This window comes from Amphiura filiformis, chromosome 5 (assembly GCF_039555335.1).
Source record: "Amphiura filiformis chromosome 5, Afil_fr2py, whole genome shotgun sequence".
Taxonomy (NCBI): domain Eukaryota; kingdom Metazoa; phylum Echinodermata; class Ophiuroidea; order Amphilepidida; family Amphiuridae; genus Amphiura; species Amphiura filiformis.
Window position 1 is genome coordinate 46,056,837 of NC_092632.1, and position 25,065 is coordinate 46,081,901.

General features: G+C 38.9%; 2 protein-coding genes across 3 annotated transcripts in view; one reads left to right on the top strand and one right to left on the bottom strand.

Moving 5' to 3' along the window:
- Positions 1-12,161, bottom strand: part of LOC140151882 (uncharacterized) — a 29,854-nt gene extending 17,693 nt beyond the window's left edge. Inside the window, exon 1 of one of the 2 annotated variants that reach the window (XM_072174201.1) lies at positions 12,068-12,161. The gene's annotated coding sequence lies outside the window, so the exon portion shown is untranslated. Of the gene's footprint in view, positions 1-11,947 lie in introns of both variants that reach the window. The other variant, XM_072174199.1, reaches the window with a different exon arrangement.
- Positions 12,162-22,313: 10,152 nt separating this feature from the next.
- Positions 22,314-25,065, top strand: part of LOC140153235 (zinc finger SWIM domain-containing protein 5-like) — a 76,094-nt gene continuing 73,342 nt past the window's right edge. The window contains 1 exon segment of the mRNA XM_072175925.1: positions 22,314-22,695. Within this exon segment, the coding sequence (XP_072032026.1) occupies positions 22,329-22,695 (367 nt within the window). The 5' untranslated portion in view covers positions 22,314-22,328.

Consider the following 25,065-nt stretch of genomic DNA (forward strand, 5'->3'; position numbering starts at 1 on the left):
CCTCTAGAGCTTCGCCCAAGGTCGCTGTGTGTGGCGGACCACTCACGGCAGCTATGGGCGGGTGCATAGCGGCTACCACTGAAGTCAAGCCGTAGCTCGCCTTTGTAGCTGCCACCGAATGCACCTGGGTCGCTGTCCCGTGAGAGACTGCGAGCCCAACCCCTGAATAATCGCCAGCCAGTCCCTGTGGACAGCCAGCAGCTATTCTAGGGCCCAGGGTATCACTCGGCGGTCCCGCCATGGAACGCTGCCGTGTGACAACCCCAGTTGGTTCTGCTAAGACTACACCCACAGCGTTAGCAGCGGTATCGTCTCTGCTGAACCCATGCATGCTAGGGTTCAACCCAGGCAAGCCCGGGTACCCTTGCATGCTGCCCGTCGCTGGCTACTACTGTGGCTGTTTGAGCCCGTAGATAAGCCTGCAACAGACGGGTGTCCTCCTGCTAAAAACCCGTGAGGATTTTTGGCTAGAGGACTGGTATCCTCCTGCTACCAAACCCGCTAGGGTTTTCGCTGGTGGTTACCGCGCTGCTGCCTGCTACTTTGCTCCGCCGGATAGTCAGTGCTTTCGCTGGCTGCTGAGCCTTTGGACGCGCTTAGCAGTCCCGAAGGAACCGCCTGCTTGTCCGGGACCGGAGCCCCTTAAGCAGACCTGCCATGACCCATAGGGGCTGTCACAGCAGAATCTACCGTGATCGACTGGTATCCTCCTGCTGCAAAACCCGCTAGGGTTTTCGCTGGTGGTTACCGCTCTGCTGCCTGCTACTTTGCTCCGGACGTATAGTCAGTGCTTTCGCTGGCTGCTGAGCCTTTGGACGCGCTTAGCAGTCCCGAAGGAACCGCCTGCTTGTCCGGGACCGGAGCCCCTTAAGCAGACCTGCCATGACCCATAGGGGCTGTCACAGCAGAATCCACCGTGTCGACCTTACCAGTGCCCTTGGTAGATTTCTTCTTCGCCTTATGGCGATGATGGAGCCTATCCCAATCGTCAAGCTGGAACTCGGAGAGTCCTAAGCAAAAGAAGACATCTAGAAGATCGTGAGCACTCCCTGTGGGTGAAACAGAGCGGGTGTGGGTCCCGCTCCGTCACCAGGGAAGGGCAAGCCCGACAGGGCCGAGGCGAAGCGAGGAGAAAGGGAGGGGGCACTACCCCCCAACGCAGCGACTCAAGCCCAGTAAGCAAACCTGAGCACGGAGGCTGGTCGCTAACGTTAGTGGTAAAGTAAGGACTGGCTAACTTTATTACTAAAATGTCAGACGGGTCCCTACCAATCCCCACCGTATGAATATCTGATTAACTCGTCTTATCGGACGGTAATGAAGACATAACGATAGAGTAATCACCCTAACATAGCAACAATAACCTACCGTACATGAAATACAATGTGTATGTACAAACATCTATTGTAACTTACAGGCTGCAATGGTTGTTTTACGTGGAAACAAAATGAATGGCGCCAACGAGCGGCCATTTTGAATTGCTTGTGTGTCCCGTGATACAACGGAGGCACGATATGTAGCTAAGTTTTGGATCGTTTTTTGTCACTTTTTCGTCAGAAAACGCCGTCAAAACTATCCTCACCCGAACAATACCGGTTTGGTTTTACCTAAGGTGTGAAACTACAACCGTATATCTCGCCTTTGGTCGAGAAATTGATACACAGTGCTATGAACAATCGATAGGCACGTCTGTGTCAGTCGGAGACCAAGGAGGATAAGGGACGATCATATGGTGTGACGTCACCTTTTGGGTGAGTCCACCGGGGATCGGGGTTTTTGTTATTTATTCATTTATGTGGGACAAAATGACTATTGGTTTTTCCGCATCTCGGGATCGATGCAAGAAGTATCTTAATCAACATCGGAAACGGTAAGATCGACCGGTGTACTGAGTCTTAAGATGGCGGTAAATTACCGGTAATTTACCATGTAAATTAACCGGTAATTTACCGACTCACAACACTGATTGAACCCTATGATGTTATATATGGCCATGCGTTTTGAACTCAACACCCAAAAAAGGTGGTGGCGTCACACTTTTCACTGTGATCATTTGGTTTTATAAGTGTATCTTTCGAAGAAAACAAGATATGACAGTAAATTTGGTGTCAAATGATAGCTAAGGTATCAATTAATAATTATGGAGAGTTTCAATCACATATCTTGAATATTGGCAGAATGGCACTCAATTCAATTGGCCAAGTCAGGGGTGGTGGTGGCAGCGGTGCATGTGGCAGCGGTGCAGTCATAATTGTACAAACCCTATGGGTAGTTTGCATTTTAAGTGTACCCGATTATAAAATTGGTCATTAGATACTTCAAATTTGTTCCAATTACTATAAATTTGGTATCAAAAGATAGCTTAGTTGTCCATGTACACATTTAAGTAGCTTAACTTTCTCTAATTAAAATGAGATGACTGGTAGCCACAAGTAAGTCGCATGACATTCAAATTCATCCCTATTCTCTACACAGTAAACCCATATTTTCAAGCGCAATATACCTCTTGAGATTACCACCGCTGTATTTTGAAAAGTATACACCCTATGATAGCAAAAGTATACATTTCTGGAAAGCTCTTGGCTCAGGGAATCCAAAAATGGCCTTCAATCAAATCAGTGTGGGGTGTTACCTCAAGAAAATATTTTTGAAAATGTACCAGACTGATGGGTTGAAATGGTACAAAAATCTACCGGCCATTTTCTGAAATACACATTGGTTTACTATCATAAAGCTTCAGAATTGATGAAGGGTTACACATTGATGAAAATCCGTGCCTCAGGGAAGGTTCATCTAAAATGACAAAAAGGCTTGCATTTTTAAAATTATTTCTTTCCACATGCATCCTACACTAGTTCTGACTCCATATTTAGATTCCTTGGGCCAAAAGCTTTCTAAAAATGTATACTTTTACTATCATAGGATGTATAGATTTCCAGATATGACCCGTTATACCAAACTTGGTGCATCGTAACAGAAAATTTGAGGTGTGACGCAAAGTCGGCGAGTTCAGGACGCATGGCCATATGTATTTAAAGCTCTGATTGAGAGGAATTCAAATATGGAACTTTTAAATATGTGGGGTGAAGCTAACTTTTTTTAATTTGTCAAATTTTACATTTTTTCCCTAAAATATCTGGTATTTTCAGTTTCATAACTCATTAGTGTTACACCCTGTGCCATTTTAAAGTGCATTTTTGGATTCCTTGGTTCATTGGCAGCCAGAAAATGTATACTTTTATATAATGTTGGGTATAATGTGTGAAAGATATTCATATCCAAACGAAAAAACATGCAATTTTCATCTCACGAAAACATGTAACGCATTACCGGCCCAACTCAAAACGCATGGCCTTATAGAAGCTGTTACAGGCATGTGTATACAGCATGGTTACAGATAGGAGCACATTCAGGCTTGGTTAAAGTCTATCTTGTTATGATATGTTTGGTAAATTGGCCAATTAGGTCAAGACATGTCATCAATTTAACCTTGGCATGAGAAAGAGTTGCCACTTTTTTGTTTTATATTTTGTTGTCTGTCCCTGAAGAAGAGCAGTTTATCTGCTCGAAACGTCGGTTGTTTTTTGTCTGTTAAGTGTTTCACTGCTATGTACACAGTGATTTTCATCACTTCCAGTGTACTGTTTTCCTGACACTTCTGTGGGCTCTGGAATTGGCAATTTTGGCCATCGAACTTTGCCTGTTTTGTGCCTACTCTGGATGTTTGGTTTAGCGTGTCTGTTTATATGCACAGTGATTTTCATCACTTGATTTTCATCACTTGTTCTAGTGCAGTTTTGTATTACCATTGATCCTTGTTGTTTTTGCAGGTTCAGCACTTACTTCTGTGGGCCTTGGAACTGGTAATTTTTGGCTATCGAACTTTGCCTACTTCTTCTGCCTACGTCTGATGTTTTTGTCCCCCTGCATACTGTCTAGTCTGTATTTTACTTGTTTCCCCACATCAAGTTGGTGTACCTTGCTTTTTTTCTTTCCTGCCACTCATGCTTAAAATCCACCACATTATGGTGGATTAAAGAATAGCTTAATCTATTATGTACAGCTGTGTGTGGTCAAAAGAGTATACTTCATGACTTCTAATATTATTTGTCCCAACACATGTGTCTGGCACTTAACACTTTGGGTGGAATATTTGGAAACAGGTATTTATTTTTTTTAGTCCACAAAATGTAAACATGGAGACATGTACAATTACAGAATTTGACTTACTGGAAATGGGTTTTTGCTGAACAAAAGTAAGTAAACATTAGGGACCATATTTTTCAAAAATGGATTAATACAGGGTTTCAGTGTATTTTGAAAATGATGGGTTTGTGGTCATGTTTTTTGAGGTGGGCACCCAAAAAAGGTGGAGCTGTCACATTTTGCAAAAAAAAAATTCTTCTTCTTCATATATTTTTGCTAAAATCCATCATGAAGAAATGGTTTTGGTCTCATTTTGAAGATAAATTATTAATCTAATGAAATAGTAACAAATACAGTTGAACAAATGTATTAATTAATTACAACCGCTTAATTAAGTTAATTAGCCAGGGGTGGAGCCGGTAGAGGAGGAGCCGGTAGAGGAGGAGCTCTGTGTAAATCCAATGAGAAGTTGGTATTCAATAATAAAATTTATGCACTTTGTTGCCTAGTAGAAGTAAAAATGCAATTTGCATAATGTTAATCTTATTTTGTAACTTTCTATAACTATAATTCAATAATTGCCTATCTAATCTTAATAAACTTAGTAATTAAGCATTTAACAAGCTTTTAATTAATGCAGGGGAATGTGTGTCATGCAATACAATGGGCTTTAAATTTTGCATGCATGAAGAAAGGAATGAAAATGAATCTCATCTGTCATAAAGATATCTTTTAAAATTTGTTTTATCTTTGAAATATCTATCAAATAAGTCTTCTCAAAGCAGATTATTGCAGTCAAAGGATTTAATCTGATGACATATTGATCTCTGGTTATTGTTAATAGTTTATTGATGTAGGCTAATTGTGCATCTATATGCCTACATGTACATGTACCATTGTTACAATTTATTCACTGTAAATTGATTTTTGAAACACCCTATATGGAATTGGATATTTAAATGTGATATTATAGCAATTCTTTAAGGGGGTACTACACCCATGTGGTAAATTTGTGACTATTTTTGCATTTTTCTCAAAAAATAATTACACACTGGTAACAAAAGTTGTGTATATTATTGGGGCAAGGAATTCAATTACTACACTGAAATTTCAGTGACTCAAGACAAGCGGTTCAGTTTATATGATAGAAAACGAGGTACATCCTAGAGGTACCTTATTTCTGATCATAAATAACAAACCGCTTGTCTTGGGTCACTGAAATTCAGTGTAGTAATTGATTCCTTGCCCCTATAATATACATAACTTTTGTTACCACTGTGTTATTAGTTTTTGAGAAAAATGCAAAATTGACACTAAATTTATTGAGGGTGTAGTACCCTTAAACTATTTTGTTTCAAATTTGAAGTGCATTTGCTTACAAATGGCACTTAGGGAAATTTTACATTAAATTAAACAATTTAAGATACAACTTTTTTCACACCCTGTATAACACAATGGTCTTAACAAATAGTGCAAACTAAATATTTAATGAAAGGACTAATTGTGTACATTCCAAATATCAAGTTCATTTTCCAATTTAATATACTATGTAGAAATTTTGGAGCGGTAAAGAAATGTAATTTTTTAGGTATTTTTCAGTGGAATCACCCTGTATATTTTTTGGCACACCCTGTATATCCACTCAAACTTAACAGATTTGCAATCCTGACAATATATGCTTTCTAAAAATATATACTTTTTACATAGTTTGGGTGAAAACTTTTTGAAATATAATCAGAAATACAAAAAAGGAGTTGATTTTTGACAAATTGCAAGATGTGACGCAATTGGGTCCCACCTCAAAAAACATGACCTTGTGTGAATTTTTATAACTGGTGCAGTTATCATGTTTTGAAATATACACTCTTTGACAGCTCTCTCCGTGCCTGTTTGAATGCCTGGTTATACCATGTACCCATACACTAGGTATGGGTACATGAGACCAGGTATAAAGTCTAGTCAAGAATTTGCTCACCGATAGCTTCACATTCTAGGCTATAGACCATTGCATTCACAATCTAGGACTCAGATTCGCTGAAACATGACAAAGTGTAAAGCAATAGAAGTTCAGAAGTAAACACAGCCGATCACGACAGGCTATTGTATCAAAAAAGTTGCTAAATAAAATTACACTTCGGCAAAATAGCCAAATATTGCCAAAATAGCCAAATCTTGCTAAAAAGATGCAGTTGACTCATCGAAATAACTTTCATCCACATTTCAATTAACAGAATAAATAACCTCCGCTGTCCAACTGAAAACAATAGCAACGCACTAGCATCGAATGCGTAACTTGTGTTGTGGAGCAAAATGCTCCCCATTTTGGACAACCTGCTACACAAATTTCAGTAAGTTGTATAGCAATTTTTTACAATGTAAACATATGTATACATGCTAATATTATAAGAACATCACCTAAATAAGGTTTTCGCTAAAAAAATTGCTACGCACATTTTTCAAAGTAGAGTTCCTGTAGAGTTCTCGAGTAAGTCAAGCTGTGTAGCAACGCGTGACCTAGTTCTTTTTACGCGATAATCAGACAGAGCAGACAAACCTCGTTACCTTGTTGAAACTTCCTCCTAAGTACATCCACACGGGAGTATCACTGGAGGTTGACTTGAGTGCTGGCTGGGTTTGTCTAGTCAAAATTAAGTTGGGGCTTCTGGCTGGTCAAACTTTTTATTGTCGTCGACTCGTCATCATTGGGCACAGGCACCATAGGGAACCTTTTCCAAATTTCAATTGCCTCCGCAGAAAAGGACTGCTTCATGATGTCAGTGTAAGGAGTCTCATGTAAAACAAGCTGGTTTTCATGCCCCCTTCTGCTCCTGCTTGGTTTTGGCTTGAAGTATTTTTACCCATGGATCTATAGCTAACCGGTTCATGATGATCTTCTGAAGGGTTCTTGTTCTGGTCTTGATTCTTCCCTCTTCAATTGTTTCCCAACTGAGCTGCTGCATCATCTCTGTAACACTCGATGTTCAATGAAAATCACTCATCACAAACCTTGCTCCCCTTCTCTGTACTTTCTCCAGCAGATCCTTATTCTTTACAGTGCCTGGAATGGATTGAAGATGGGGTTTCACCATTGAGTTGTAAAGCAGCTCTTTGATCTTTTTGGTACAGTTGTGGAAATTCCTCATTTGAGAACTCTAGTAGCCTTTCCTACTGCATAGTGAGTCTGGACATCCCACTTCAAGTTGTTATGGATATGATTCGATGGATCGAATCCATGGGTTCATAAAGTTATTAATTTTTTTATTACTTCCGTGGTCTGGGTACGCGCTGTTGAATTGCGATCGCGTAGAAGTGACAAGGTCGTCTACTACACACCGCGTTGAAGACCAATGGGTCAACCGGCTTGTTGTCAAGTACGTTGCTAGACATGTCCACATTGCTTATTATAGAGGCGACATTCAATCCAAAAAGTTTGGACCACAGTAGCTCACAGTCAATGGCTTAACTGTGTAATCCCCATAGGGAAATACAAACATTTGAAATTTCGACACCAGAAACTTGACGACGTAGTCTAAAAAGTGCTGGTACTTTATCCAGGGTGCGTGCAGCCACCTCTATTTCAAATTCAAGGACTTTTCAAGGACTTTCAAGTACCCAAAAATTAATTTTCAAGTACCTTTGAACGGAGCGACCCAGAGATAGGTGTGTGTAAAAAGTAGAAAAATACCCAGTGGTCTAGTCGCAGCAGCCCAGTGCATACCTGCCAACTTTTGAAAAGTAGAAATAGGGACACTTATGAAGCAGAGTGAGCGTGGCGCTCACGACACGGCCGGGGTCTAGGGGCGAAGCCCTGGTGGGGGTTGAGGGGACGAAGCCCCCCGAAGCCAAAGTCAGAGGGTAAAAAGAACATTTCAAAGCGCCTGGCTTGTTCTACACTTTTGAATAGAAATAGGGACACTTGCGAAGCAGAGTGAGCGTGGCGCTCACGACTCACGGCCGGGGTCTAGGGGCGAAGCCCTGGTGGGGGTTGAGGGACGAAGCCCCAAGCCAAAGTCAGAGGGTAAAAAGAACATTTCAAAGCTCCTGGCTTGTTCTACACTTTTCATAAAAAGTGCTTCCTTCTTCCAGAAAACATGCTTTAAAGTTTCGAGTTTCCTATACTTTTATGCACAAGAGACACTCTTAAAAATGTTTTTTGGCTTTATTACATGACCAATATGGCTTACGTTGATATATGTGAAGCAGAAAAATAAAACAATAATTAACCATTTGTGCTTGCATCCACTGCCTCCCCACCCCCACCAACTGGCACCCCATCCTGGGCCTTGATGGTCAGTGTGCTTTTGGTTAAAATTTCAGGACGACAAACATTTTAGCAGATTTAGCAGCACCCCAAAAGTGACCATTTTTGACATAAAAACCTGTTTTGGACTTTTTTTTTTGAAAAATGCTTCCTTCATCCTAAAAAAGTGGTTTTAAATATTCACTTTCCTATACTTTTGTACATGAGATACATTCTTCAAAGTGTTTTCTTGGCCTAATAATATGGCCTACATGATTGAAATTGATATTTAATGCACAATATAAAAACAATGATTCATCAAATTTTTGACCCCCACCCCTCTTCGGGTATGTGGGAGGGGGACCCACATGGGGGGGGGGGGGTACTAATGAATGTGCCTGAAGAATACATTTTATGATAAGAGTAATTTGTAAAATTCGGTATGTTAAACATACAGAGTGATGTCACTACAAATTGGGACTAAAATAGTAGGCCTATCCCAAAGGAAATACATAGGCCTACACACACTCACTCACCCCCACCCAACCTCCCCCACCCCCACCCCACCCCCATGTTCACAACGACGGCTACACAAAGCCAAAGGATACAGCTAAAAGGTTCATATCAAACCTTTGACCGAAGTTTGTTTCCATTTAGACTTAAACATGACTTGATATTAGAGTATATAGGCCTCTACATCATCAGCATCATCAGTCCAGCATCATCTCAAATGTCATCGTTCATTAATGCACATGACATACTTCTTACTTGGGTAATATTCATTGAGGAAAAAGAGATGAGTTTTTGAACATAAAACCGACACAATCATATAACATGCTGGTCCGATAATGGACTAAAATTCATCAATTTTGGGCATGAAAAGGTGTTCTCAATAAGATAAAAATTTGACCACATGCATGCTAAATGGGTACCTTTATCTAGTCCAGTCATCCAGTCAGGGTTCTAAGGAATTTTCATTTTAAAATTGGAAATATGCGAGTCCAAAAAGAGTTATGTGTATATATAGCCTACAAAATGAAAAATATATAGGCCTACAAGCAGTGTTTACTCAGAGGCCGTATGTCTCAATTTTGGCCCAGTGAAAATAATTTTTGTCTCACAAAAATTTGTAATGCTGTATTACAATTAGTGAATTTGGGGAATTACTGGGCCAAAATTGGGCCAATTTGGGAAGAAAATGTTTCATTTGGCGCACCCAATTTCCAGAGAGAGTAAACACTGCCTACAAGACAGATTTATTTCCAAACTTCTTTTCTTATTTATTTGTTACATAATTTTTTATTGTTTCAGCACATTTTTTCTTTAAGGACTTTCCATAAATTTCAAGGACTTTTCAACAAAATTCCAGGACTTTCAAGGCCTTGAAAAGGCATTTTGATTTTCAAGTACTTTCAAGCACTTTTTTGGCTTTTCAAGGTTCTGCACGCACCCTGTTTATCCTTGATACTAGTGTTGGCCGATCCAACCCAAGATCGGATCTGCCGATCTCCGATCTGAAAATTAGCAGATCGGGCCGATCCGATCCCGATTCAGATTCCTTAAATGTTATTCTACAACCAGTACAAGTTCATTCAAGTCGGGGCCCCAGTAATGTTAAGGGGGTACTACACCCCTCGGTAAATGTGTGTCTATTTTTGCATTTTTCATAAAACTAATAACACACTGGTAACAAAAGTTATGTATATTATAGGGGCAAGGAATCAATTACTACACTGGAATTTCAGTGACCCAAGATAAGCGGTTAGCTATTTATGATAAGAAATAAGGTACCGCTAGAATGTACCTCATTTCCTATCATATATACTGAACCGCTTGTCTTGAGTCACTGAAATTTCAGTGTAGTAATTGGATTCCTTGCCCCAATAATATACATAACTTTTGTTACCAGTGTGTTATTATTTTTGAGAAAAATGCAAAAATAGTCACAAATTTACCACAGGGTGTAGTACCCCTTAACGGTCAAAGCTTAATTCCCAAACCTGTAACTATGTAATATGATGACCGCTTTTAGAGGTTTTTCATGTCAATATCAACCCAAATAAAATACCATTTTACACCCCAAGTCCCAGTGTTACTCACTCAGTGCCTCCGATTGTCGGAAGTTTAATCATTAATCCATTTCTCTTGATTGTTTTATTCTTCTTTCTTCTCCGCGAATCAACTTTGATTTGCGTGTGTACCAAGTTAGGCGAATTGATTCAATGACCCTGCTGCTAAATCAGCTCCATCGATATTATAATAATTTATGCATATGACGTATTGGGGAATACCGCTGAATTCCCATCCTGATTGGTTGTGCAGAGTTGTTTACAGAAAGAATTCACGTGTTCGGAGATTAAGAGATGACATCGTCCGTGTGAGGAGGAATAGCGAGAATGTGCGCGATTCTAAAAATAACATGCCCTCAAATTCACCTTGGGAAACCCGACATTGAAGGGCGCAATCACGTGTCGAGTGTTAAAGTGTTTACAAATTTTTCCCAGGGACGCACTGTACAGTCGGGAGTGTTGTCACTGAGTGGATAATATTATAGAATACAGTATGAAACGACATGATTCTTGCGGTGGTAACAACATTTTTTGGAAATATATTGGCATTAAATTAATGTTACATAAGAAAGTAATGGTAAGCTTAAAGAATTGTTGTGTACTTTTATTACTGTCAAGTTCAGAGATCGGTAAGCTAGATCGGCAGCTGATAGCTCATCTGCCGATTCAGATTCAAGGCCGATGCAGTCCATATCGGCACCGATCTCCGATTCACAGATTGGTATCGGCCAACACTACTTGATACAGAAGGATCAGCATGCAGTGAAAGTTAGATTTCATAAAATAAGATCGCCTTTGTTTAAAATGGATCATCGTGGTAAAAAATGATGCATTACATGCTTTTTTTGTACAGTAAGTCATTGTAAGGCATTGTCAATGATGGTCGCAGAAAAGTGCAGTTTTTTAAAAACAGACATTTGCCCATAACTTCGCTAGTTTTTGACCTGTAGACAGACATGGTTGACCCCTCATTTTTTAAGTTAAATAATCACCTTTTTAAACAAAATAATTTCCATGTGAAATATCCTACTTGAAAATTTTGTGAACATGCCTAACGTTGCGTTGCTGTTGATCAGCTTAAATATCAGTGTGATTGTTTATTTCTTCTGTGCATGTGTGTACGCTCGCTCGTCTACGCTTGGCGCACAGCTCTGACCATGGAAGTAATACAAAATTAACTTTACAGTCACTGATCAGTGTTCGAAATATGCCTCAAAAAGTTACAGGCCAGCTGGGCTTGACCTTAAGTTACCGGCCAGCCGGAGCGGCAACTAGCCCGGCAACTAGTTGCCATGCCAGTCAGAAAAGTTACCGGCCAGGCCAAAAAGTTACAGGCCAATGGCCGGCTGACCGGTCCTATTTTGAACGCTGTCACCGATGACACACATTCGACTGTAACATTACAATACAATCATGACAATAGTACTAGTACTAGTAGTAGGAAATTAAGAAAAGGATAGTGAAATTTCATAAGCATGATTGATAAGCTTACCTAAAAAAATTGTGTTACACCAGCTGAAACGAAGTTGCCTTGGTTCATTCGTGTTTCTTACTTGACACCGGAGTAATTATGACTTTAACTATTCTACCAGCATCTGTGAAATAGACAAACCTGTGCTGCTGTCCCAGATCAGAAATTCAAACTTTTTGCCCGATAATCAAGTTTTCAAAATCTGCAACCATCTGCAACAACGCAGGTCATGAACTTAGATTGGATACATGTGCCATGATAACGCATTCTTCGTTATGTTTGTCATTCATCTTTCAACAGTTGACGGCAAATAGATCCTTTATAATTTACAGGGGGACAACTTGGACAGAGGGCGACATTGATCGTATCTTACAGGCCTAGGCAGACCTGGGCCTGTGCCAGGGTTGTTGCAGGCCTGTTTTAATATACAGGTCTGCTTTAGGGGCTCTCATTCTCATCGGAAGGGGGGGGGGCAATAAAATTGCGAACCCCCCTATTTCGGCAACAAAAAATATATGACCCCCACCACACCACCACCGATACACCTTACCTTACCCCTAAACCCCGCCCTAAACATCCTAAAATTGTATTGAAAACAGTCTTTTTGAATAAAATCTTTGGTCATCTTGATTGTGACTCACATTTTGGTCATCAACATTTTATGACACCTATAGTTTTTCTTTCCAAAAATTTATTTTTTGCATGATTTGGGACCTCCACCACCTATAAAATTATAGCCCCTTACCTGTTACAGGTGCGTGTGTGACTTTAAGTGACCAAATTAATCTCATACATATATTTGACCATTTTAGCTTTTTGCACAGATTTGTGTCAATTTTAACAATATTTGACCATTTAAGGTTCAATATGGCCTAATTTGTTTGCGCGGTTCACGCCCATATCATAGTCAAATGCTGCTGTGCCTAAAGCTGGTCCTTTCAAAACATTGATACCAGTCGGACAGAAGTACATGTAGGGGAAGGTGGGGCATAACGGAACACTTAACTTTGAGGATGCTCTGTGACGTCACCATAAGTAATATGACTGTAAAAATTATATGTTCAGTTGAAGTTTGTATTTACCTTTAATATACCATTAACCAATATAACTTGAATCTTACAATTTTATAAAAAAATGAAGAAATATTTTCAACAAAAAAAAACCGTTTTGCTCCACTATCGGGGCAAAACGGAACCCCCCTATTGGACAAAACGGCACCCTGGGTATAAACTTATATCAGTTGTTCCATCGGTAGGCCCTAGGCCTAGTTATATGTAGGCCTATATTCAGTTACAATATTAAGTGGGCCTACCATCTCTGTGGAGTGAGTGGTTAACTTCTTATAGGCCTAGTAGGCCTATAATATGTATGACCAATATTTGATCAGAAAGAAATATTCAGTAGGCCTACCATCTCTGTGGAGTAAGTGGTTAACTTTTAATCATTAATTCTATCTGTAGGTCTAGTTATATGTCTATGTTTCAGCGAAGTGTTTACCATGTTCGAGTAGGCCCCTAGATAACGCCTACATTTCCTTGAGTGAAGACAAGTTATGTCCAATTGGGGCAAAACGGAACCCATCTGTGGGACAAAACGCCTGGGGCAAAACGGAACCCTGTTCCGTTATGCCCCACACCTAGGGTTCCGTTTTGCCCCATACCCGATTTTTATGAAATAGGTTGCATGCATAATACATCGTAGCATATAGGCCATGCACTTAATACAGCTCATGACTAGTACCTTCGTGTTTACAATATACACAATTATTTGGGAATCCGATATTAATGAAGTAAAATTTCAGCGCATTAAACATCTACATATCTTACACCAGACGGGTAGTAATTTTTTGACTCGATCTTGCTCGAATGTCAGTGGATTGTTTCAGATAAAATTTTTGTTGTAAATCCTCGTAGCCATACTTGTGTTCCTCAATATAATTTGCATAGATGGCAGTATTGCGAAGGCCTATTTTTCCAGGTGGTTCCGTTTTGCCCCGGGGGTCCGTTATGCCCCACCTTCCCCTAGGTCTCAAAATTCATACATTAATCACTAATGAGTGTAAGACTAGTTTCAATAAGTAGCTAAAGCTTAAAGGTGACAAGAGCAAGACCTACATTAATCACTGAAAAAACGAAAAAAAAAAAAAATTGAAACAGACTAGGCTGTGGTTAAAAGCATCTGCACCCTAAGAAGATCATCCCTCAGTCACCATATTTGTGCGCGTGCAACGCCTAAAGTTTATTGATGTTTTCTGTGATTCAGGGAGAATCTTGATGCTGATCATTTTGTCAAAATGAAAGTAGCCTACATCTACTAAAGGCATAATATATGCCTAGGGAGTGTTCATTAATTTTTTTTTTGGGGGGGGGGGGGCTGGTTTTTCTTCAAATATTTCGCTCGAAAGTTCATTTTTGGCCCGCCCTCGATGGATCGCGAAACTTTTTGATCCGGCCCCCCCCCCAATTATCGTAAAACAAACATTAGGCCCTATTAGTTGTTTCCAGTGGTGCGGTATCTGGATGATCTGGATCACATTTCATTGAGGGAGGAAAATGTTTCAAACATTCCCGATGTAAGCCGCCTAGCACATGGAAATCGGTTTTGTCCCAAATCAGGTGTTTATCTGTTCAATGAAATCGAAGATTTTGAGGTTTATAATAGGCACAGCAGCATAATTGACTATGATATGGGCGCGAACCGCTCAAAAATATCAGGCCGTATTATTGAACCTTAAATGGTCAAATCCGGGGGTCAAATAGGCCTAATTGTTAAAATTGGAGCAAGTGCGAAAAGCTGAGATTAGGAATTTGGTCAAAATCACACACGCACACTATTGTACGGGCATCAGTTTTTGCCCCTATTATGTAAGACCGTGACAACCGGGCCGCGCCTGTGCCGCTGCCCTGTGGCAAATCTAGTGGGCCTACGTGAACAAAATAATTCAAACAAAATGAGAAATAGTATAAACTGAAGTGCGCAAATAATTTACGCACAAAGAAATCCAATTTACTTGCAATATTTTCTTGATTTAGTGCATATAAGTTGTATTTGATTCCGGGGGGGCACTTCAATATGAAATGGATATAGGCCTAGGTGTACAAAAAATGTAGGACTGGCACTTTCGCAGCGGTGAGAGCAAAATGTAAAAAATATGGGGTCATTGGGTGAGAGCAGGATTTTTGGCATTCGGTGAAAGCAAAATATAAAAAATATGGGGTCATTAGGTGAGAACATGACCTTTTTTTTTAAATCGAACCTTTTGGAGAGCTGGTGAGAGCCGAAACAGCGCCACAGAAACCTCGAATATCGATATGATAGCTTCAAATTTCTTTGTTTTTACAAAATAATAACAAAATCAGTGATAAATGAAATTTGCTGTTCAAATTGAAAAATAAGGGTCTTTGGGTGAGAGATCAAATGGAAAAATAAGGGTCTTCGGGCCGGGTGACAGAGCATGTGTTCGCATGGACCCCGGGCTGAAGTTTGAACGCAAAATAATGAAAGCTTTAACAATTTTTGAAAGTGAAAGTCCCAATGGAGCCATTTGGTGCAACATTTTTACACTGATTTGTATGTTATTTTCGGAGCATATATTTATATTACCAGAATTCCAACTGAGCCGCAAATTTTAGTTTAATATGAACACACATGTTCAATAACTCGCAATCAAAGCCTCATCAATGAAGACATTTGTGGTCAAAGGACCACTGCACACTCCACACTGGGGGGGGGTTGTGTCCCACTCAGAATTTTTGAAAGTAAAAGCCCCAATGGAGCCATTTGGTGCAACATTTTTACACATTTATATGAGTTATTTTCGGAGTTAACAGATTTCCAACTAGCTGAGCCGCGAATTTTAGTTTTTATATGAACACGCATGCTCAATAACTCGCAATCAAAGTCTCAACCAATGAAGGCATTTGGTGCACCATTTTTACATTATTATTGGTTATTTTGGAGCATAGGCCTTTTATATGCATCTATTTATAGGATTTTTGACCGAGAATTTGACTGAAAAAATGCGTTCAAATTTCATTCAAAATTTGTGAAATAGGCCTTTGGATCCACTTTTGGGCGCTTCCCCCTATTGATTTTAGGAGGTACTATACGTCCCCCTTCCCCCTAGCTATGCCACTCTCACTCCCTCTCCCTCCCTCTCTCTTCATTCTCCCTTCTCTCTCTTTTTCTTCCTCTTTTTTTCCAAGACCCGGGGGGCTGCAGCCCCCAAAGCTCCCTCTGGGCACGCGCCTGGATTGGTGTTTAGAAAGTTTAATGTCTAGCATTTAAACACTTTAATGTTAAGATCCTAAACACATTTTATGTGATTACGTGTAAGATCTAAACATCAAAGTGTTTAAATACAAGACATTTAACTTTCTAAATACTAATCTGTCCTCGATTTCTAAACACTGTTTTTGCAGTGTAGGGCCTAATACTTCTTCAGCCTATATAGGCCTATTTTGCAACAGTCTGAGAAAAGATTTGAGTTTCTATGTCACTTCCCAGCAAACACAAAACGTTTTCGACATCATTCGCAAAAGGTTATTAAAGGTTGTCAGAAAACGTTTAAATGTCGGGTTATATAAAGGGTACATTAATGGTATAAAACGTTTTCATAAAATTAAATAACATTTGTTGGTAATTTACTACTGCACAGCAAACACAAATGTTTTACAGAAAACATTTAAATGTCGGGTTATATAAATGGTATAAAAACGTTTTAATAACATTCCAAAAACATTTTTGAAAACTTGCTACAAATCATTCTCAACAGAATGTTATTTTGGGGTTGAAAAAATATTTTGCAAAAAATGTTTGCGCAAAATATTTACAATAAACGTTTTAAAAATGTTTTCACGACCGTTATATTACCCGACATTTAAATGTTATTAAAACGTTTTGTAAAAAACATTTTATGAACATTTCTGTGTTTGCTGGGTGCAAATATTTTAACATAATGTTATTTAAGTGTTGACAAAATATTTGGCCTAAAATGTTTGCAAAACTAGTTTACAATGACATTCGAAAACATTTAAAAAATATTGTTGTAGTGTGTTTTCATACAAAACGTTTAAAACGAGTTCATGACCTTTATATTATAACCCGACATTTTAATGTTATTAAAACGTTTTTACCTAAACCAAAACCCAAAATATAACTTATTTAAAACGTTTTAAAAACGTTTTTGTGTTTGCTGGGTCGGTAATCACCAAACATTTTGTAATATGAAATATTGGTAAAACTGTTGAAATCATCAGCAGGGCATATCTGAGGGGCTATCATTTTCTTCGGAAGGGGCCGGGGATCCCAAATTTACAAAAGTCGGCGTCAATAAAACTGCGACTCCTCTATTTCGGCAACAACAATTTTATGCCTCTCCCCGGGCCTCCCCCCATCACCGATACACCTTACCCCCTAAACAGGCTAAATTGTATTGAAATCGGTCTTTTTTTAATAAAATAAACACACAGTCTGTGGTCATCTTATGACTCCCTACATCTTGATCATCAAAAATTAGGACTCCCCAATTTATGACCCCAGTATATCATTGGGACACCCCTCTTCCAATGACATAACAATGATAGCCCCTGACATTTTGAGAATGATGTTTTATTATTTTCGGCAGGGGCGTAACCAGACCTGACCTTCCAGGGGGCAAGAAAAATCCAAATTTCTGTGAAAAAAATATTAATGTGTGAGCGATAGGTTGCACCGCGAGCGGCTTGCCGCGAAGCGTAGTAAACGGGTGGGGTTCAGGGGCCCGCCTTAGGGCCCCTGGTGAGGTCCAGTGGCAAAGCTCATGTTTTTGGCATATTAGAAGCTAAAAAAATCATTGTTTCAGAGTACAAATTTCCTTTTCTTCTTCCCTCTTTTCTTTCCTTTTCTCTTCTTCCTTCCACTTTCCTCTTTTCATTTTCTTTCCTTTTTTTTTTTTCTTTCCCCTTCCCTTTTTCTTCTTTCCTCTTTCTTTCCCTTATTTCTCCTCTCCTTCCCTCTTTTCTCTCCTTCCCTCTTTACCACCTTCCCTATTTTTGCCCCCCCGGCCGGTGGCGTAGCTGGGGGGGGGGGCAAGCCTGTATGGGGCGGGGGCCCAAATCCACCAAACAAAAATTTTGCCCGCCCTTCCTCAAAAAGGTTGACCCAATTTTTTTTCGGTTGTTTGAAAAAGTGAAGAGCAAAAAAAAAAAAAAAAAGGAATACAATAGAGTTCCATTTTTAAACAAAATTTTAACATTGTTCAAATTCTATCCGCACTTATATCGTGGGCCTATGGATTCTCGCTTTCTCTTTCTTTTCCCCTTTTTTCCATCGCTCTCACTCCTTTATTATTTTTCCCTGCGCTAGGGGGGGGGGGCAAATAGGCATTGCCAGGGGCAATTGCCCCCCCCACTGCCCCCGGGCCGGCAGCTACGCCACTGCCCCGGCCCCCACTGGTTATACGCCACTGATTTTCGGTCAATTTTCAGAATCTTTTTCATGAAAATGATGACAGTTTTGGCTCAAATGAAAAAGTGATGCGGGCGAATGACGAATGACGGTCCGGATACTTGGAATCAACTTTCTTTAGCCTATATTTCATATCTTCATTTAGTTCATGAAAGTTAGGCAGGGTAACAATCAATTTCATCAAAATGGGGACAGTATAGAAGCTCCAAATTGGGCATGTATATAGTGTCCTAAAAGATATAATAAAAAAATGAATTTTTGAATAGCTCCAATTGATTTAAAAGCTTCTGGAAACCATAATTTGGTCAAAGGCCTTTCAGATAAACGAAAATAAGCGTGCTTTTTAGAGTGTGTTAAAAAACCACACCCACCAATGTATTGCTTAGGTCATAGGTTTTCAAGAATAGTTTGACATATTTAGACCTATAGATCTGTATAGGCCTTTATGTAAATCATGTGAAGCCACATAAAATTGAACAATTATTCGTTTCATATTCCCACCCTTATATTACATGTTTTAAGACATAGTAAAAGAATAAATAAGTTTAGCGTCCCCGTCCTCCTCCTTTTTTGGAGATTTTTCAAATTTCTTTTTATTTTGTAAATTTTTATTTATAACTGCTTCTCAAAGATGTTGAGAAGTTGAAATTTTGTCATACAGCTTTACAAATGTATAAGACACATTTCAGAAGAGTTCTATGATCACAGAAGGTGCTTATACCTTCCAAAACTACAAAATAAAAGGGCCTCCTCATTTTCGGATATCTTTCACAATCACAATGCCGAATACTCAAAATAATAATAATAATATAATAATATTTATTTCAATTGTCATAAATTACAAACATGTAAAAACATTAAAAGCAATTTAAATGACAATCCAGGAAAGAAGAAATAGACTAAACAGTCCAAACACAATGTGTTCTTCTTTCCTGATTATAATGTACATATAATAATAATAATAATATAATGATAATAGTAATAAATACCAGATACACATTAAAGCAAAAACATTTGCAGAAAAAAAGAGTGAAACACTCTAAGACATATAACTTATGCACACAGGATGTATCAATAGTACACAAGATACAGGCAGCAAAAAATACACATAATTATGTGAACAAAGTTATTGCCATAGAGTGGGCTCCAAATTTAAAAATAAAAATAAATTTCCCAAATTTAAACCAAAATGTTTACTCACAAGAGATTTTAAAACATAAATGGCAATGAAGGGGGAAAAATTAGATAAGTAAACATGCATATATGAAAAATATAATTACATCATAAAATGTTCTTTACACATGGCCTTAAACAAGGTAAGGGAGGGCGCAGAGCGGATATCATCGGGAAGTTCATTCCACAAACGTGGAAAGGAAACAAAAACAGAGTTGAAAAAGGCATTGGTATGAGAACTACAGTGGAGATACCTAAACTCCTTAACCTTAGAAGGCTTGAAAAATTGGCAAAAAGAAGAAGAAGGACCAATTCCATTAATCAATTTAAAGCAGAAGATCAACCTCAACAAATCAAATAAGTCGCACGTTTTAAGTAATCTAAATTCATCTAATCTAGACTCATATGAAAGATCAGAAGGACACCTCTTCCTATACATCAAAACTTTAGAAATCTTTCTCTGACTCTTATCTAACCTATCAAGTAGGCCAGTCTGACAAGGATTCCAAATAACAGCACAGTATGTAAGATGAGGGAGTATCAATGCTTTAAATAGATGCAGAAGAGCACTAAAGTGCATATGGCGAGAAGTTCTGATGACAAAACCAGTTAGACGAGAAACCTTTTTACAGATATTATCAACATGTGAAGAGAACGATAAGGAAGAATTGAAAACAACACCAAGCAGTTTATACTCATCAACAACCTTAATTGGAATACCACCTAACTTGTATGTAAAAAGACTACAAGCCCTAGACCTCGAAAAATGAACAACAGCACACTTAGAAGCATTAAGGGGAGATTATTCTCAATGGTCCACCTGTGAATTCTGTCAAGATCTTTCTGCAGAGCAACTTGATCCTCAAAAGTTCTAATAGAGCGCACAAGTGTATGGTCATCAGCAAATTGAAATAAGGGAGAGGACAGGTTTTCATTAATGTCATTTACAAATAACAGAAACAAGATGGGCCCCAAAACAGAACCTTGAGGAACTCCTGATGTGACTGAAGACCAATCAGATTTAGCTCCGCCAAATATAACTCTCTGCTTTCTACCAGAAAGAAAACTTTGAATCCAGTTAAGCACATTATTCCTGATACCATAGCAATGAAGCTTTTGCAACAAAATTGTATGATCTACTCTATCAAAAGCAGCACTAAAGTCAAGAAAAATTCCATCCACCAAATTACAATATTTGCTGTTATCAAGGTTACCACTGAGAAAATGATAAAACTTAGCCAACATCTGCTCACAATTCCTACCATGTCGAAAACCAAATTGATTATCTGAAAGAATGTCATGCTCATCAAGATAACCAAGAAGACGTTTGCAAACCAATCTTTCCAGGACCTTACAGAGGATTGCTGTTAAGGAAACTGGTCTGTAACTTGAAATAGCATTCTTAGGCTTACCAGAGCCTTTGTAAATAGGCACAACATTTGCACACTTCCAAGCAGATGGAATTTCACCCTTTGAAATACAATCATTAAAGAAGGTACACAAAACAGGAGCTAATTCACTTGCACATGATTTTAAGAAAACAGGAAGAATACTATCAGGACCAGGAGACTTGTTGGTATCAAGCTCATTAAGAATGTCAACAACTTCATCAACAGAAAACATGTCAAAGGAGAGACAAGCTCCGCCATGAGAAGGGGAGAGTTAGGAAAGCAGTTCACATCAATGATAGAGGATGTCCCAAAGTTACTTGAGAAATGCTTATTAAAAGCGCAAGCAATATCATCGGGGTCAGTCAAATCACCACTATCAGTAGTAAATGAAAGCTGGGAAGAGTCCTTAGAACTAGATCTTACATAATTCCAAAATTTCTTAGGATTACTCCTAGCTAGTTTGGAAATACCAAGAGAATAATTACAATAAGGCGTTAAATATGGGTATTTTAAGAGCGGTTTCGTAAAAAAATCCTCCTCAAACCATGACGCTAAACGTGTTTTTATTTTTACTTGGCCTAGTAATATTATTAGAATTGCACAAAAACACTTGAAAGTGATTCATGTAATAAACTTCTTTATTTATCAACATTAAAATTTCAGTTATAAAAGCGTTTAAAACTTTTTATGTTCCCCATTTGATGAAAGAAATACATTTTATGTTCATGATACCATACGGTCGAGGTCCAATTTTTGCTGACATTTTGTTTGCGAAATTGTTGACCCAAAAACTCTGTCCTGGTGACATTTGGCGACTATTTTTTCCATATCTTTTAAGTTTCTTTATTTTCCATGCCTTTTTTTTTCTTTTTCGGGCCCCTATGAAAGTTTTAAACTCATATTCGGACCACCTACGACCCCCTTACCTCGAACCCTGCTTCTCAGACGCTTCTTAACACTTTAAAATCCATTCCATCTTGTATTAGACGAGTCTACACCAATGTTTTTGTTTAGAGACACCCTCCTGAACAATATATCCAACAAGGGCAAAAAAGGGCAAAGGGGTAAAAATGTTCCACAACCACAGATGCCCTCTCGATCCTCAAGCCGGGCGCTCAAGCTCTCAAACTGAACAAGATTCAATAATCTGCTCTCAAGATTGGGAAATATGACCAAAGAAAGCCGCATGAAATACCCATTTTGTCAACAAAAGGTGCGAATGTTCGACTAAGGGGGCGGCGACATCTAAAGAAGCCGGCACACATAGCTGTATTGTTATTTATATATGTTAATCAGCTTAATTGGTCTGCGCAAGCGCACTGTGTCTTTAAAGTGCGAAAAGCATGCGCATATCTCACACAGAGATATTTCCGCAAAGTTCAATTTATCAAATGGCGATGGCGAAGCGACTGTGTTCGGGATTTTCTCCCGAAAACGGGCCTAAAAATGGCCGTTTGGATAGCGCTAAACGCAAGGATAATACACCAAGTCGGAATCCAGAGTCTTTACTGGACATTAGTGCTAAAGTTGTCGCTTTAAATATTCCTTTTCAGCAAGTAGAGGAACGATTTTCTCGCATTCCCGAGCCGGTTCAAATGAAGATTGTGTTCTGGTCTTTCCCACGAAATGAAAAGGATATTTGCATGTATTCATCGCTCCATTATTCAACGGTTACTGAAAGTGAATATCAGAAATTACCTTTTCAAAGAGGAATGCGATTGCTTGAGAATAATGCTGTAGATAATGTTCTTCAAGTTGGTGAGTTTTTAATTATCTTTGTTGTATAAATTTGTTCTCACAAATGCAATTACTGTATGGAAGCCATGTTGACCTGAGTGCGCTGTTTGTGTTCAGTGCAGTGTGGCATACGAGCGAGCGAGCCAGGCCGGCGAGCCCACATAAAACATAGCAAGCAAACACGTCGAGTAAATCAACACCGACTGGCAAGGCACGGTCGGTCGGTCATCAAGAGCTTAGGATTTAGATTGATAACATTCATTTGTGGGGTTCAGATAGGGAAATGCATGGCTTATTTACTCGCCTTTGAATGTGTATTCGATCCTGTGGTTTTGAGCCAAAAATTTGTCACGACTGTACGATTGATGTTGTGTGTACAAAATGGTGTGCTTGCCTAGCTAGCTGGGCGGCGGACTGCATTGTGTATGCACTATCGATTCAGAATCCATAAAAAGCAGCTCAAATAGAATCCAACCGAGCGGGTTTGATTAGGCTATTCTCTCTCCTAGGCATTTTTTGTTTCCATTATGTTAGGCACTAAACCCGCAGGCTCAGTGGTTTATTTTCTAGTCTCATGTAAAATATGGCTGTCGCCTCTGCCAGCATCTGTTTTAACTATTTTATGTCACGCACGAAGACGGGAAATCATGCGTTTTGTGTACTGAATTTGTGAATGCAACGTTGGCCATGAATTGAAAGAAACCCTGCCATTCCAATTTTACTTTGAAACAGTTTCCTTGAGATTTTATAAACTTAATGATAGTTTGCTTCTGTACATGAAGCCGGACCTTAATAAACCACAAGCTTTGTGTTATCACTTTTACACACACTGTTCCTCTCATCCTTTTTATTGAGGAATAATATATTAGGCCAATTTGCCTTGAATGAAAATGAAAGTAACCTTTCACAGAATCCATTCAGACTCATCGCTTACTAAACTCTTATTTTACTTGGGCTTCCTGTTCCCTCCCTGCTGGCCCCTGTTGGCCTCTCTGGGCAGAAGGAGTAGGATAACAGCTGCTGGGTCGACCGCCCGCTTCCTCAGGGCATATCGTGAGGGGTTATTTAGCGGGCTCAGTCTCCGTGGGCACCGGGACGGAAGAGAAAATTTAGCCCCAATCCCTGTTGAGTAGTTTTCGAGCTGTGGTTGGGTCTATGCATGCATACAAGTCATGCAAGTAAGGGATTGATTACCGTGAAACTGACCTAGTCCACAAGTAATGCTATACACTCCCAATACCATGAATACTGCTAGCGTTGTTTGTCCTGGCTTTCAAAAAATTCAGAAAAGCAAGCTAAACCCAATGATGACTAGTCGGCCTCCACTCCACTGGGTGAAAGCTTTAGAGAAAGCCTGTTAGCTTTAACTGTATGATTACCATGGTGTGTTAGTCATGCACAATGCAATGTATGAGAAGTAAATCTAAACCTGGGGCCAGAGTTATTTTGGCATTGCCACAGAGTTTTGTTGTCAACTCAATTTCCTTGCTTAGACTGCATACCAAATGACTGGGCTATGAATGATCAATGCAAATTGAGGAAGCCTTTGAGGGTGTGGAATAAAGAAGTGGTTTGTCCAAAGTTGTGTGGTGTGTTTTTCCAGTATAACAAGAAATAGCTTGGCATAATTTAATCTCTGCAGGTCAAAAATTGAATTAGCTCGTTCTGCCTTTTTAATTAATGCAAATAATGTTATCATATTAAAATGTTGATAATTGTGATCATAAAATAAGTCATTTTGTTCTTGATAATTAGTTAATTTGGAGTTGGAGTTCAAAACAAATGAGATCAGATCATGGAGATGAAACAAGCAAACAACTGTGCTCATACTACAATCCATGGGATCACTTGTTTACTATTTGCAGATTTTAATGAGCTTAATTAAATAAAAAGTCATGATAATAATAATAGTAAATAGTTATCATTTTGTAAACTTCTTTGGTCCACCACCCACTGATTTGCATTATTATTGGGTCATTAGATAACAAAGTGATTACTATAGCAAATTGTACAATGAAATTTAATATCAAAATTTAACTTTAAGAATAGGTACCCATCTTTCAATTTTTCTTGGGAAAATATTCATAATGGTACGGGGTATCAAATGATGCTAAATTGCTACTAAGTTAAATGGCGAAAAACCGTGCCACATTTGGTGTTTTGTAGATTTTACCATCCCTGAATAAGTGCTAAAATAATAATAATAGGCCTAATTAATACTGGTAATAAAGTATTTACTAGCAGTAATAAGTAGACATTTGTAAAGCTCAAAATGCAAGAGTAGAGAAAACGAGCAAACAAATACATTTTGCGGAATAATTACAAATCTTTGAAGTTGATTTTATATAATTGCCTTTATTAGATACATGCACTGAATATTGGATATTTTAT